The 16,401-nt window shown below is 44.2% G+C and overlaps 2 protein-coding genes across 3 annotated transcripts in view; one reads left to right on the top strand and one right to left on the bottom strand.

Moving 5' to 3' along the window:
• Window positions 1-9,213, top strand: part of LOC138755838 (uncharacterized) — a 50,690-nt gene extending 41,477 nt beyond the window's left edge. The window contains exon 5 of the mRNA XM_069922549.1: window positions 8,794-9,213. Within this exon, the coding sequence (XP_069778650.1) occupies window positions 8,794-8,819 (26 nt within the window). The 3' untranslated portion in view covers window positions 8,820-9,213. The remainder of the gene's footprint in view (window positions 1-8,793) is intronic.
• The window catches only part of rida (reactive intermediate imine deaminase A homolog), a 32,465-nt gene continuing 19,925 nt past the window's right edge, over window positions 3,862-16,401 (bottom strand). For both annotated transcript variants that reach the window (XM_069922553.1, XM_069922554.1), the window contains exons 3-6: window positions 15,985-16,039; window positions 12,555-12,623; window positions 8,882-8,937; window positions 3,862-4,057 (exon numbers count right to left, since the gene is read on the bottom strand). In XM_069922553.1, the coding sequence (XP_069778654.1) occupies window positions 3,983-4,057; window positions 8,882-8,937; window positions 12,555-12,623; window positions 15,985-16,039 (255 nt within the window). In that variant the 3' untranslated portion in view covers window positions 3,862-3,982. The remainder of the gene's footprint in view (window positions 4,058-8,881; window positions 8,938-12,554; window positions 12,624-15,984; window positions 16,040-16,401) is intronic.

Below are 16,401 nucleotides of genomic sequence, written 5' to 3'. Positions count from 1 at the left end.
GGTGGAGAGTTATGACTGGAAATTATTATTAGTTCAGTTCACCTTGATGAAGGGCTCAAGCCCGAAACGTTAGTGATGTATCTTCACCGTTGCTACATAAAGGCACTGTTTGACCTGCTGAGTTTCTCCAATATTTGTGTGTTTTTCATTAGTTCAGTTCAGGTTGTTTTTTCATTCTTTCCTAGTAATGTGGAAAATCAAAACCTTCTGATCCTTAAACCATTCACCCACAACTAAAGTCAAATTTTATATCAATGAAACAGAAGAAACTGCTAATTCTGAACATCTGTAATTATGGCAGGGTGGAAAACATATCTCTCACATCCCCTTAAAATCTTTCCCCGCTCACAAACAGCAAGTCAGGCAGCACCTGTGGGGAGAGAAACAGTTACTGTTTCCAGGTGCTCGGCCTGAAGAAGCCCCAGCAAGGGGTTCAAGACCTGGTATTGATAGTTTATCTTTTTGAACTTGTTGAGTTTACCTGGCATCTTTTATTTGTTGCAACAACAATGTCTAACTAGGTTTTACCTAAATTAATTTTTTGGCCAATTTTTTTTCCCTGGAAGTTCCATCCATGATTTTACAATTCAGACTGCCACACCACAGTTACCTCTTTAAGTCAGGCTGGTCAGTTGATTACATGAAAAATGCCAAAAACTGTGTACAATATTCCCAAAGCAAAAGGGACCGGAAATGTAAATAGGACTGATATTTTTTGTCAGCACTGTTTGGTAGAAAAAAATATTTTCCAGGTAGGTTTCTCAGGATGCTTTTTAGATATTTAAGTGTTTAAATCCACAGATACACTCAGTCAGAGAATTGGACATCAGAGATACAAGCCCTTCAGTCCATCTTGTCCCTGTCAATCCATATACCTACCTGAGCTAATTCTATTTGCCTGCATTTGTCTTGGATTCCTATTCATGTACTTGTCCTAATATCTTTAAAACATTGTAATTGTACTAGCTTCTACCCCCATCCTCTGACAGTTTATTCCATACGTCCACCATCCTCTGTGTGGAAAATGTAATTCTTGCATCCCCTTAAAATCTTTCCCCGATCAAGTTTTAGACTTCCCTACCCTGGGGAAAAGACTGTCACTATTCATCTTGTCTATACCCCTACAAGGTCACCCCTCAGTCTCCATCGCTCCAGAAAACACTGCCACAGACTATTCGGTCTCTCCTCAATTCAAGCCCACCAGTCCCGACAATATCCTTATGAATCTTTTCTGAACCCTTTTCAGACTAACAGCATCCCTTATGGTCAACTAGATTAGCCATTCTCAATGAGGGCCATGCAGTCACCTTAGGGACTACGGCATATTTCAGGAGGAGGTGGTGGTGGTGGGGGGGGGGGGGGGGGGGGCATGAACTGAAATCACAAAATTTTTTAATGGGTAGAGGTACGGAAGAAACCAACTAACAACTGCTTCACAGGGAAGGGGGCCCATGAACTTTGATCAGAATTCCAAGGGAGCCTAAGGGGGCCATGGTTGGGCTAGATGACCAGAATGGCACACAATGTTCCAATTGCTGCCTTACTAATGCAGTGGTTCTCCACCTTTTTCTTTCCACTCACATCCCACTTTAAGTAATCCCTATGCCATCGGTCCTCTGTGATTAGTAAGGGATTGCTTAAGGTGGGATGTGGGTGGAAAGAAAAAGGATGAAAATCGCTATTTTAATTGTACCTCACTGACTCGTTATGTGCACGGTTTCAGAACTCCAAAGGAAATGGGCCAATGACAATTTTTATCAAGCCAAATATTTCAGTACCAATTGGGACTACAGCAGTGATTCTCAACCTTCCCTTCCCACTCACATCCCACCTTAAGTAATCCCTTACTCATCGCAGAGCACTTATGGCATAGGGAATACTTAAAGTGGGATGTGAGTGGAAAGAAAAAAGGTCGAGAACCACTGCATGAACGCGTTATATTATATAGTTACATATATTTGTACCTCTAGATTTCTGCTCCACAATACTCTCTGGGACCATACTATTTATTGTACCTGTCCTGGTTTAACTTCCCAAAATGCATCACCTCGCACTTGTCGGAATTAAATTCTATCTGCCATTCCTCGGCCTTCTTTCCTAGTTCTTCTAAATCCTGTTGTAATCGTAGATAAGTTCCTTTATTGTCCACAACTTTTGTTGCCTCCAAACTAACTCACCATGCCAATTACATTGACATCCAACTTATTAATACAGATGACAAACATTTCGACCCGGCCCACGATCTTTGCAGCATAACAATGCCCATAGGCTCCAATCTGAGTAATACAATCCTCCACTATCATCTTCTTTGACTTCTATAACCAACACAATTTTGCATCTAATTGACTAGCTCATCTGTTAATTTTTATGTTAGCATCCAAACAGCCCATGGAGGATATTCAAGTGAGAGGCATTAGTTGATAAATGTGGCAAAGACTGGCTCTAAAAATTTAACTCAAAATACCTTACTTATACTGAGAACATAATTCCCAAGAACTATAGGGTCCGAAATTGCAATGCAAGAGACGTGCTGGAGAAACTCAGCAGGTCATGCAGCATTCGTAGGAAATAAATAGAGGGTAACCAACAATTTGGGCCTGAGACTTTCGTCAGGAATCAGGACAACAGATGCCTGAGTGAAAAAGGTGAATGGAAGGGGGCAGAAAAGGAGAGGAGAGAGGAAGAGGCAGAGGGCTAACAGGGAAGAGGTCATAGCTGGGAGGTTGGAAGAGAAAAAAAGTGATAGAGGAAGGAAGGAAAGGGAACTGGCAGTGAGGAGATAGAGGGATAGGGAAAGAGCGACTCGGGGGAGGGCGTTAATGGAAACTGAGAACTTGATGTTACTTCCTTCTGGTTGGAGAAGGCCCAGACAGAATATAAGGCATTATTCCTCCAGTTTACAGCTGACCTTGGTTTGGCAGTGGATGCTGCCATGGACAGACATGTCAGTGTGGTAATGGGTTGTAGAATTAAAATCCTCGGCCACTGGGAGGTCCTTGCTCTTACAGCAGAGAGTGGAGGTGCTCAATGAAATGATCTTCCAGTCTGCGTCCAGTCTCTCTGATGCAGAGGAAGCCACACGAGGAGCACCGGATACAGTGAATGACCCCTACAGAATCACAAGCAGTGCTTCACATGGAAGGGTTGTTTGGGGTCCTGAGTAGTAGTGTGGGAGGAGGTGGGTGCAAGTGTGGCATTTCCAGCAGCCACAAGGTCTCTGGTCAATAAACCACTAATTGAATGAGATTTATATCCTTGCATTAAACACAGTCAGTTGCTCTGGGAGTAGCCAAGCAAAGAACATTCAAACACTCAGAACACCTCTTCAAATGCTGAGAGGGATTCTTAGCTTTACCCCAGGATATGGGTTAATGTCCATTCCGTGCAACCCATTCAGAACAGAGGATGGTGAAGCTCAGGGATTTGTTGCCACAGGCAGTTATGGAGGCCAAGCCATTGGGTGTGTTTAAGGCTGAGATTGAGAGTTAAGTTTATTATCATCTGAATGTACAAGTGCAACCTGACAAAACAGTGTTCTCTGGTCCTCGGTGCAAAACATGCAGACACACAACCAGACATAACACACATTAGCCAGGGCATCAAGGGTTATGAGGAGAAGGCCAGGCAAGGGGGAAAATAGATCAGCTCATGATTGAATGGCAGGGCAGACTCAATGGGCTGAATAACCTGTTTCTGCTCCTATGTCTTATGGTCTTAATAGAGCTAAGACCCAGGCTGGGTGAAGATATTAACAGCAAGCTGCTTCATCTTGCATCAGGTGCAACTTAATCACAGGAAAGATTCATTAGCCTCTTAAAAAAAAAATAAGGTCATAAATTAAATGTCATTAATTCTGGAAAATAAAATTGCAATGCCTTTATTATACTACTGATCCATACAGTGAATACAAGGCAACAATAACATAATGGAGTAGTGTCTTTCTTTGTCGTGTGTCCTGTATTCCCAGTGCATTGATCCTGGTTTATAATTTCTGATCCAAGGGTGCATTCATGATTGGTCCCAGCACTGCCACAGCTTCGATCTCAACTCGACCTCCCTGCAAAGACGACAAAAACCAAGTCACATAACTGCAAGCAGGATCAGTTGAGTGGACTCTAACAAACTCAGAGAGTGATGTCAGAAAGGCTCGGTAAAATTCATAGCACAGAGAGCCCAGGAACGAAACAAACAGAGCGTGTCAGGAACATTTGGCAGGCAGTAAGACATGAAAATCTGGAAATGCTGTGAGTGTAGTAAAAAAAACACATCAATACTGGAGGAATTCAGCAGCTCCTGTATCGCAGACCTGAACCCTTCTTCAAACCCACCCTACACTTGGCTGCAATGAGTAAAACGGGGAATGTTTCAGATCAAAGATTGTGTTTGTGGTCAGAATAGCTCCCAACAACAGTATTCAATTAGTGACTTTAACATCGCAACATCACCCCATCATGATTGGCCCCCTCCTGAGACGGTCCCCCAAAATCTAGTCGAGTTCGATTTAGAATACAGATGTCATTGGCCAAGTTAAAGGAGATCACAACTCGCCCTTGGAGCTGGTATACTCAAATCTGGAACGAAGATCTAGATTCTGTTGAAGGCTGCCCATTTTTGAGTCATCTGTAAACTCTCTAATCATTCTATCTGCCTTCACATCCAAATTAACAACTATGGATCCAACCCATATTTCCTGTGGCACATCTCTGGTTAAAGACCTCCAATCTAAAAAACAATCCTCCACTACCTTTCTCGGATTCCTTCCATCCAATCAGCCGGCTCACCTACATCCTTTGTGTCCTGACCAGCCTATCGTGTTCTTGCTGCTACAGAAAGAGGTCTCCACCTGCTTCAAAAGGACATTCACTGTACCAGTATTGAGGAAGAGCAAGGTGATCTGCCTGGCATCTACCAGGATGAAGTGCTTTGAGAAATCACTTCTGGAGCAAATCAACTCCCGATTCAGGGAGGACCTGCACCTACTTCAATATGGCCTTCTGTCACAATCATTGGGCTCGATATTAGATCATCTGGACCCCAAGAACACCATCATGCTAGCTGAACTTTTGATCAAATGAAGGAATGTGGGATTCTGTCCATTCCTCCGCAGGTAGGTCCTTGACTTTCTTATCGGCAGCTCCCAATCTGTGCAGATCTGCAACATCACCTCCTCCTCACTGCACATTGACGCAGGGCACCCCAAGCCAGCGTGTTTAGCTCCCTGTTGTTACCTATACACATGACTGCAGATCCAGCTTTACCTCCAACATTTGATGATGACATCACCGTTGTTGGCCAAATGACAGAAAATGATGTCAGAATACAGGATGGAGATGGAGAATCTGGTTGGGTGGTACCAGTACAACAATCTTGCTCTGAACTTAACCAAGACTTGATTTTGGGAAGATAAGGCAGAGGGACCTTGCATCTGTCCTCATTGGTGGAAAAAAGCTGCAGATGATTCGATTCTTCAAGTTCTTGGAAGATCACACATCAGAGAATCTCTCGAGGAGCATAGAGGCAACCATAAAGAAGGCATACAAAAACTTCTGCTTTCTAAGAAATCTGAGGAGATTTGCCATCAAATACTCAGTCAAACTTTGACAGGTGTACTGTTGAAAGTATACCAACTGGTTGTATCGTAGCCTAGGTTAGTAATTCATGTACCTAGAAATGCAGAAGGCTATTGAAGGTAGCAAACTCAGCCAGGTCCATCACAGGCTCTGACCTTCCATCCACTGAAGACATCAATGTGAGGTGGTGCCTCAAAAAAGGCAGCCAAAATCATAAAGAACCATGATCACCAATCTTTGAGGAGGTGACAAAATAAATTGATGAAGGTAGGGAAGTGGATATGGTGTATATGGATTTCAGTGAGATTCCCATGGTACACTCCTCCATAAAACCTTGGCTCCATGTAACTGGGTTGCCTGCAGAAGGCAGAAGGTGGTGTTAGGTGGAACGTATTCTGCCTGGAGGTCAGGTGTTCTGCTGGGATCCCTGCTCTTTGTGATATTTATAAATGACTTGAATGAAGAAATGGAGGGGTCGTTCAGCAAGTCTGCAGATGCCCCAAGGTTGGAGGTGCTGTGGATAGTTCTCAGAATATAGAGGATGGAGAGTTAGGCAGTGGTACATCAAGCTCAATCAGATAAGTGTGAAGTGATTCACTTTGCACTTGAGGGCTGAGTACAAGGTTAATGCCAGGATTAACATTATGTTGGAAAAGGATTTTAGGATCCAAGACTGTAGTTCTCTCAAGGTCTCTCAAAAGCTGTCTGGATGTCTAAGAAGGTGTAGGGTGTGCTGGCCTTTATGTATTGGGAGATCGGGTTCAGGAGCTCTGAAGTGATGTTTCAGATCCATTTAAATGGTAAGACCACTTTGGGTATTGTGTTCCATCCTGGTCACCTATTACAGGAAGGATGGAGACACTCTTGAGAAAGAAATTGATGAGGGTAGGGCGGTAGATGTGGTCTTTATGGATTTTAGCAAGGCATTTGACAAGGTCCCCCATTAGAGGCTCGTTCAGAAAGTCATGAGGAACGGGATCCATGGAATGTGGATTAAAATTGGCTTGCCTGTAGAAAACAGAAAGCAGTAGTGGAAGGAAAGTATTCTGCCTGGAAGTCAGTGACTAGTGGAGTTCTACAGGGATTTGTTCTGGGACCCCTGCTCTTTGTGATTTTTATAAATGACCTGGATGAAGAAGCAAAAGGATGGGTCACTGATTCTGTGGATGATATGAAGGTTGGAGTAGTTGTGGATGGTTGTTGTAGGTTACAAAAGGGGATAAACAGGAAGTAGAGAGTTGGGCAGAAAAGTGGTAGATGGAGTTCAGTCTGGATAAGCGTGAGGTGATGCATTTTGGAACCAGACAGCTGAGAAAAAGTTAAACGTCAGATACTCAATTGTGGAGGAACAGGGAGACCTTGGGGTCCAAATTCATGCATCTTTCAAGGTCGCTGCGCAGGTTGATAGAATAGTTAAGGAGGCCGATGGGATGTTGGGCTTCATTAAGATTGATTTCAAGAGTCAAGAGGTCATGTTGCAACTCGACAAATCTCTGGTGAGACCACACTTGCAGCATTGTGTTCAGTTCTGGTCACCTCATAGAAAGTATGTGGAAGCTATAAAGATGCTGCAGAGGAGATTTACCAGGTTGTTGCCTGGATTGGAAAATACGTCTTATGAGGCAAGGTTAATAGAACTGGGATTTTTCTCTTTGGAGCAAAGAAGGATGAGAAGAGACTTAATACAGGTCTACAAGATCTTGAAAGGCATAGACAAGGTGGACAGCCAGCACCTTTTCCCCCAGGGCAGGAATAGTAAACACCAGGAGATATCTCTACAAAGTGAAGGGAGGAATGTTTAGGGGAGATATTAGGAGTAAAGTTTTTTTTTAAAAACAGATGGTGCCTGGAATGCATTCCTGGGGGTGGTGGTGGAGGCCAAAACATTAGGGGCATTTAAAGGACACTTAGAAAGGAACATGAATGAAATAAAAACAGAAGGTTACAAGGTAGGAAGGGTTTAGTACTATATATTTTGGTGGAAATATACATGTTGGCACAACACCGAGGGCTGAAGGACCTGTACTGTGGAGAGCATTCTGGCTGGGTGCATCACTGTACAGAGGTGCAAATGCTCAGGACAAGAAGAACTTTCAGAGGGTTGTTAACTCAGCCTGTAACGTCACAGGCATCAGACCTCACTCCATCAAGGAGAGGCAGTGTCTGAAGAAAGCAGCCTCTCTCCTCAAGGACCCCCACCACCCAAACCACGCCCTCTTTACTCTGCTACCATCGGGGAAAAAGGTACAGGAGCCTAAAGACGAGTACTCAGTGGTGCCAGGACAGCTTTCCCAGATTCCTGAATGATCAAGGAAGCAAAGACGCTGCCTTACTTAGACTTTTCGTGCAGTATTTTTATTTACTTTTGTAAGGTGGTTTATGTGGTTTGCACTGTGATACTGCCACAAAACAACAAATTTCGTGACTCGTTCATGACAATAAATTCTGATAATCTATAATATTGCCTGGATTGGAGAACAGGTCTTATGAAGCAAAGTTCCCAGAGCTAGGGGTTTTCTCTTTGGAGGAATAAAGGATAAGAGGTAACTTGATAGAGGTGTAAAAGATTGTGAGAGGCATAGATTGGGTAGAAAATTAGTACTTTTTTCCTGGGACAAAAGTAGCAAATCCTAGAGAACATCCATTTAAGGTGAATGGAGGAAAGTTTAAGGGAGATGTCAGAGGTAAATTGTTTTTTTTAGGTTCCTGGAATGCATTTGCTGGGGGTGGTAGTGAAGGAGATTCAAAGCAAAAAAAGACAATGCTTGAAAATCTCAGCAGGTCAAACAGTGTATTTTACATCGCAAAGATAAAGGATACTTGACCAACATTTCAGGCTTGAGCCCTTCATCAAGGTATTCATCCAGGGAAATTTAAAAGACTCTTAGATAGGCACATGGATGTCAGAAAAATAGAGGGTTCTGGCTGTGAGTTAAGGAAGGATTAGATGGCTGTGGAGTAGATTCACAGAGGTCGGCACAATGTCGTGGGCTGAAGGTGGGGGTTCCTGGGAGGCGGGGGGGGGGGGGGGAAAGGAGGTGTAGAAGCCTGAAGACCAGCACCTCTAGGTTCAAGAAGTCTCGTACTTCCCGTGCTTACACTCATCATTAAGCCACCACAAAGAGACCTGTCTGCTCTATCGAAACACCGCCACTTTTTTTTTCTCTTGCATCAACAATAATTGTGAATATTCATCATTTTTATTTATTATCTCTTTCCGCAGGAGCTCAAATTTGCACAAAATGCTGAGTGGAGGTAAAGGGCAAAATTAATCATTGCACAATCACTCTGTCCCCCACTCAACGACTCACCCGTGGCAGTGCTGCAACTTGATAGGCTGCTCTTGCTGGGAAGTTGCTTCTAAAATCTGAGAAGAAAACACCGATATCATCAGATGGAAATGAGAGGAAACAAAGTTCCTGCCATATCTGGGTCTCCGTTCAATGCGCTGGAGAAACTTGGACAGCAGCCACAGGAAGTTAAGGATAACTAATGATTCGGGCCTGTTGAAGGGCCCAGGCCCAAAGCATTGGTGACCCCTTACTTCCTAAAGTTGCTGCGTAATCGATGAGTTTCTTCAGCAGGTTTGTGTGTCATTCGACCCCAGCATCTGAGCACTTTTTAAAAATTGGATCTCCTACATCTAACTTAGTGATTCCCAAAGTGGGTGCTGCCACTGTGGGGGGGGGGGGGGGTGTGGGGGAGAGGGGAAATAAAAGGTGGGGTTCCGAACCTTCCATCTTGTTATTATTCAGTCTGCTGCAAAGGTAAATGAAGAGGCCAGTGCAGTAATTTTCTGGCCAGACTCGGAATTGCCGTAGTGAGCAAAATAAATGGCGCCAAGGCGTTCTCGCGAGAGATGGTGTCGGTGGCAGCCATGTTATACTGGCATCACTACCCCCCTCTTGAAGCCGCCACTATCCCCCCCAACCCCCTTTCAGCGCCGCCGTCACCCCCCCCACCCCACTAAGCGCCGTCACTAATCCCTCCATCCCACTCATCACCACCCCTCCAACCCTGCTCAGCGCCGCCACTACCCCGCATCCCATTCAGTGCTGCCATTACCCACCCTAGTGCTGTTGTATGGGAGTGTACTTGGGATGTGGCCTGAAGGCCCAGTGGGCGGCAGCCCAAAAAAAGTTTGGGAACCACTAATCTAACACACCTGTCAGTCCACCCTGCTTTGTCCTTCCTTCCTCTGGTGTGTTGAATCATCCCCAGCGTTCAACTCCACTACTCCTTCACCACCCATTCTCAACCACTCTTTGGCTATGATCCCGTTAGGACTTAGCTCAAAGTTTATGCGCCCCCTTCTTGGTGAAGCAGTCATTTAGTTGGGTTCTTCCAAAGTTCTCTCCTACTGACTACATTAAAAAAATATATATTTTATGATTTCAGTCTGCGGCCCTCCTTAAATGTGTTGTAGGCCCCGGGGAAGCTGTACGACCCCTGTTGAGAATAGCTGCTCTGGAGAAAAAATTCCTCTCAAATCTCCCCACTGCATTCATTAAACACCATCGTGTGTCTAGTTTGGCACTCTCCCCACACATGGAAACATCTTGTCAACTTCTGCAACAATTTATTCTGTAATTTTAGCGCCTCAATTAGATCAGACTTTGAGAAACGGTCCTTGCATGCTCATCAGAAGGGTATAAAATCTTAAAAATCACAGTAGGTTTACAATGTGGAATGAGGCCATTCAGCCCATGCAGTTCCTTTCTATATTTCTTCTACGTTCATCGTGCCTTTACATATTTCACTCAGTTTCTATGGTTTCTCCAGTCTATCCACAGAACTAACTGCATTATTCCTTTTAACCTCTTTTACACCATCTCCAAAGCCTTTTCATCTTTCCCACCTAACCCTAACCCTCAGTGGAAAATGTCTGTCTACATTTACTCTGTCTGTCCCCCTCATAATTTTAAATCCCTCTATCAAATCTCCCCTCATTCTTCTACGCTCCAGGGAATAAAGTCCTAACCTGTTTAACCTTTCCCTGTAACTCAGTTCCTGAAGTCCCAGCAACATTCTAGTAAATCTTCTCTGCATTCTTTCTATCTTATTGATATCAAAGAAATATCCTGCCATCATCCTTGAACCCTTCTTTTGAAATAGGGACATCATAATTGAACACAGTGCTCAAGTCTGACTTAAACATAACTGACTACAAATTTAATAAACTTTGTTGATTTTCAATTCTGTCCCTGTAGAATGAGATCAAAGACAGCTTACTGACTAGCCCTGATTCCCAAGACCACATTTAGAGGTCTGCATGCAGAGTGCCAATTTAATTGGCCCCAAGTTCCCAGAGCCAGGTGTGTGGTCTGCTCAGCAGCAAGGTCTGCAGGGGTGCACTGACGAGATGGTGTCCTGAAATACCACTCAATGCTTTGGCAGATTTAAATCCCGACACCCAGCTTTACCAGTTAAACAAGAAGGTCTGCAAATGTTGGGGTCGAGTCACTCAAATGTGCCAGAGAAACTCAGCAGGGACAATACAGCATCGATAAGAAGGGTAACAGTTTAGAGCCGAGACACTCTCCAATCAGACGGCATCAACATCGACCTTTCCAATCCCATCAACCCCCTTCCCAGAGTCTCTCCTTCCCCATGCCTCTCTCCCTCTGCCCCACCAATCTCCCTGCCTCTCACCACCTCCCAGCTCCCCTCTCCTCTGCCCTCCCAGCTGCATCCACCATTACCCTGGAGGGGAGGAGACGAAGGGAAGGGGAGGGAGAGAGACTTGAGATTGGAAAGATTGATGTTCGTGCCGTATGGTTGGAGAGTGCAGAGGACCAAAACGTTGTTACCCTTTACTTCCTATGGACGCTGCGTGACCTGCTGAGTTTCCCCGACACGTTTGTGTATTCCCAGCTTTAACAGAAGTCAATGATGTGAAGACATTTAGCGACTTGAAACTCTTCTACATTCAGAGATTTAAAAAGATGGAATTTTAAAAACAATTAAAAACAGATGGGACCTGGGTGTCCTCGTGCAGGGAAACCTAAAAGTTAGTGACCAGGTGCGATCGGTAGTGAAGAAAGCGAATGCTATGTTGGCCTTCATTTCAAGAGGAATAATGTATAAGATTAACGAGGTGTTGATGAGGCTAAGGGGCACTGGTGAGACCCCATTTGGAGTAACTGTGTGTACGTCTATTTTAGAATGGATGTGATGTCGTTAGAGAGGGTGCAGAGATTTACTAGGGTGATTCCCAAAATGCAAGGGCTCACGTACGAGGACCATTTGGCAGCTCTTGGATTGTATTCGTTGGAGTAGAGGAGAATGAGAGGAGATCTCATAGAGGCATTTCGTATTTTGAAAGGTTTAGATAGGGTGGATGCCTTGGTTTCCCTTGGTGGGTGAATCGAGGACAAGGGGTCATAGTCTGAAAATTAGAGGTTATCCATACAAAACCGAGATTAGGAAGAACTTCTTTCGTCAGAGGGTCGTGGATCTGTGAAACTCACTGTCGCAGACAGCAGTGGAAGCCAGATCACTGGGAGTATTTAAACAAGAAATAGACCAAGTATCTCATTAGTGAGGGCATCGAGGGATATGGGGAAAAGGCCGGAAATTGGAACTAGTGTCGAGTAGCTTAGTGTAGATTTACAGAACAGACTCGATGGGCCTAGTCTGTTCATTTTTCTTGAGATCTTGTGACTTCCCCTTTTGTTTTATTTCCAAAGCTCTACAATCCCCATAGATCTTGTGCAAGGTAAACCAGCTCACAAGATACAGTAGGCCAATTGGCCCATCGAGTCTGCTCACTACAGGACAATGCATATACTTCCTTGCATTTAAAAGGCAAAATTCCAGCAATTGCATTTGGGATTTGCCAGTAATAACCACAAATGGAAATAATCATTTGAGCCATTTTTGACAGCATAGCTCCTTGGTAAAGACACATTACTTGATTGTGAATTTGGGGTTATTCACCAGGAACCCCCTCGGAGTAAAATAAAACCCAACATCTCTACTTACATTGCTTGTAAACTTCATTAAAACAGTTGAATTCATTGATGTCTGTCAGCAGAACAGTTGTTTTTACAACTAGGAGATAAATTTAAGAACATCTCATTATCTACACAAAACTGCAACTAGAGGAAAAGAAAGCATTAACAATGTAAAATTCAGTAAGATGCATTTCCTCTCTTGCTATCTATCCTGACAAAGTTCAGTGGATGGAGAACTGTGGGTGATGTTATGGAGTAAATGCAGCATCCCATACACTAATTCATCTTTAACATTAAATACCAGGAGGTGAACAAGCATCTATGGAGAGAGTTAATAGTTCAGGTATAGAATATGAAAATACAGAGGTCAGCAACATCTGTGGAAACAAACATTTCAGTTCTGACACTTTACATCAAAACTAGGGCAAAATGAGAGAAAAATCAACTTAGTTTTCAGTGGAAGATACAGTGAGGGAATATCTTTGATTGAGTGAGACCATTTGAGCTAATGGTCTGTGTAATGTGCTATCAGTGATGAGGTTGAAGGACATTCACATCAGGCCAGACCAAATGAACAGAAAAAGAAAAATGGACCAAAGCGAAGACAGTTCTGGCACAGACGGAGACAAGCAAGTTATCAATGTTGAATCAGGAAGGTCACGACATGTTCAGATAGAAGACGAGGCATTGCTCTTCAAACTGAATTTTGGCTAGTTGTAACAGTGAGGGAGGCAACAGACAGATTAGAAAGGACAGAATGGAGAATTGAAGTGGCAGCCAATGGGTCACTCTTGCAGAATAAATGGAGGTACTCAGCAAAACGATTTGGAGATTGGAAACAATGAAAGAGGTGTGATGGAAAGTGTGCCGACTGGCTGAATCAGGGCCTGGTATGGGGGCACCAATATCTCGGAGCAGAAAGCCCTGCCAAAGGTAGTGGACACAGCCCAATTTAACACAGGCAAAACTCTCCTCAACATCGAGGAAATCTAGATAGAATGCAGAACCAATCATCAACAATTCACACCACCTAGGACCTGCTCTGTTCTTGACGATACCATCAACACATGGGTGCCACAACACTCTCACCACCAGGTTCAGGAACAGCTGCAACCCCTCCACCCGCTTTACATATTAACCATATAACAATTTACAGTACGGAAATAGGCCATATCGGCCCTTCTAGTCTGCACCGATCTACGTGAAACTCCACTAGTTCCACCTACCCACTCCCATGCCCATAACCCTCCAACCCCCTCACATCCATGTACTCATCCAGCCTCCTCTTAAATGACAGAATTGACCCTGCCGCAACCACTCAGCCTCCACTCTCTGAGTGAAGAAACGTCCTCTTAAGTTACTCCTAAAGTTTTGCCCCTAATCCTTAACTTGTTCCAATCTCCCCTACCCTCATGGGAAAGAGCCTATTCACATCTACTCTATCTATTCCCCTCATAATTTTGAATACTTCTATCAAATCCCCTCTCAACCTTCTACGCTCCAATGAATAAAGTCCCAGTCTACTCAATCTTTCTCCGTATTCAAGATACTGCAATCCAGGGAACATTTTTGTAAACCTTCTTTGCACCCTCTCTACTCAGCTCTGGATCACCTCAAAAACAGCAACTCATACATACAGCTTCTCTTCATCGACTACAGCTCAGCCTTCAATACCATTATTCCCTCAGTGCTGGTGAAGAAGTTACAAACTCTGGGCCACTGCACCCCTCCTCTGCAACTGGATCCTTGACTTTTTCATCAGAAGACCACTGTCAGTACGAATCAGAAACGTCTCCTCCTCAGTGATTATCAACACAAGGGCACCTCAAGGATGCATGCTTAGCCCACTGCTCTCCTCATTATACCCCAAAGACTGTGTGGCCATGCACAATTCCAATACTATCTACAAATTTGCCGATGACACCACAGTTGTCGGCAGAATCCCAAAAGGCAATGAGGAAACGTACAAGCTACAAAAATGGTGTAACAACAACCACCTTGCACTCCATGTTAGCAAAACCAAGGGAATGATTATGGACTTCAGAAGGAAGTCAAGGGAACATGACCCAGTCCTCATCGAGGGCTGAGTAGTGGCAACGATTAAGAACTTTAAATTCCTGGGTGTCAACATCTCCGATGATCTGTCCTGGAGCCCTTCTGTCGAGGCAATCATAAAGAAGGCTCGCCAGTGGCTATACTTTGTGAAGAGTTTGAGGAGATTCAGTACGTCACCGAAGACGCTCGAAAACTTCTACAGGTGTACCATGGAGAGCATTCTGGCTGGTTGCATCAATGCCTGGTACAGAGGCACCAACTCTCAGGTCAAGAATAAACTCCAGAGGGTTGTTAACTTGGCCTGCGACATCACAGGCACCAGACTTCACTCCATCTACTTGAGGTGATTTCTTAAAAAAGCAGCCTCTATGCTCAAAGACCCCCACCATTCAGGCCATGCCCTTTTCATTCTGCTACCATCAGAAAAAGGATACAGGAGCCTGAAGATGAGGACTCAGTGGCAGAAGGGCAGCTTCTTTCCTGCTGCCATCAGATTCCTGAATAATCAATGAACCAAAGACACTGACTTACTTTTTGTGCATTTTCAAAAAGATTATTGTTGAAAGGTGGTTTATATGAACGTTTGCACTGTGACACTGCCGTAAAACATTGAATTTTGTGACTTGTTCATGACAATGAATTCTGATTCTGAGAAGCGGACTGGCACAGGGCACCAGAAGAAGGAAGAAACAACCCCAGGGAGAAGGGGAAGCAGAGGAGACAACCCTACAGGAAGGTGGCAGTCCAGCCAGGGACTCAGCGGCTGAGCGACCCAGATAGGCTGCTGCAGGCTGCTGGAGATTGACTCATGGAAACCAGGTATCAGAACCAGGATTTGAGAGTGTGCTGAGGGCAGGAAGGTTTTGCAAAGGGGCTCAGGTACTGAATACTTCTTGATTTTATCGGAGGTTTAGATCTGGAGCTCAGGTCACCGATGAATTGAACATCTGTAGAGGCTGCGGGAGCGCTGGAGGAGAATCCACGGATGATATGCCATAGACATTGGCCAGACAAGTGTTATACTAATACAGGGCTTTTATAGCAGACTCTCTGCCAAAACTATACTGGCCAGTGGGAAAGCATCTCCATCTGTTATACCAGTAGGGTGGAGGATCTCTACAGCAACTCCATACACGAGAAGCAGTCAGTATAACGCCCACCCACCCCCCAATTACCTCATCACAACGGACACAGAGTGACTCTGAAGAGACTCTTTTGTTTCTCTTTTCCTCTTTCTGTCAGGGACGCTGCGCGACACTAATAGCGACCCTGTCTACCTTACGGCAGGCAGAAGGCAATTTTGTGTAATATTACATGTCCTGTACCATTACATGACAAAGGAAACTTGAATCATTAGATAGGGCTACAAAAAGAAAGAGGTATGCTACATTTAAGCCTCATACCATTATCATAGTCACAGTTTGCTGCCTTGAGGATCTCTCCCATGTTGATGAGAGCCTGTCCAAAAAAAAGCCATACATTAGTTCACACATTCTTAATACAATGCATGCAATTTAACCCCTCCATAAACCCATCTACCGTCTCTAACAATCCTTCTTCCCCATTACAACAAATACATTTGGTGTTGGTTGCAAAGGGTAATTTAAAAAGTAAATGTAATTAGAATAAGTGAAAGCTGTTCAACCTGTAGAACGCTGGTTAGATCACAGAGTTTTGTGAACAATTCTGGACAACATACGATAATAAAACTTTATGGAGAGAGGCACGGAGAGTGCAGGAATGACAACTGAACTGCAAGGTTGTTCCCACCATGAATAGGCCGAGGAAAGTGAACAAATTTGGAGAATTCGGTTCCATTT

The sequence above is a fragment of the Narcine bancroftii genome, chromosome 2 (assembly GCF_036971445.1).
Source record: "Narcine bancroftii isolate sNarBan1 chromosome 2, sNarBan1.hap1, whole genome shotgun sequence".
In the NCBI taxonomy this organism is placed as follows: Eukaryota; Metazoa; Chordata; class Chondrichthyes; order Torpediniformes; family Narcinidae; genus Narcine; species Narcine bancroftii.
Note: the sequence above shows the minus strand (reverse complement) of the source record. Positions and strands in the feature narration are given on the sequence as shown.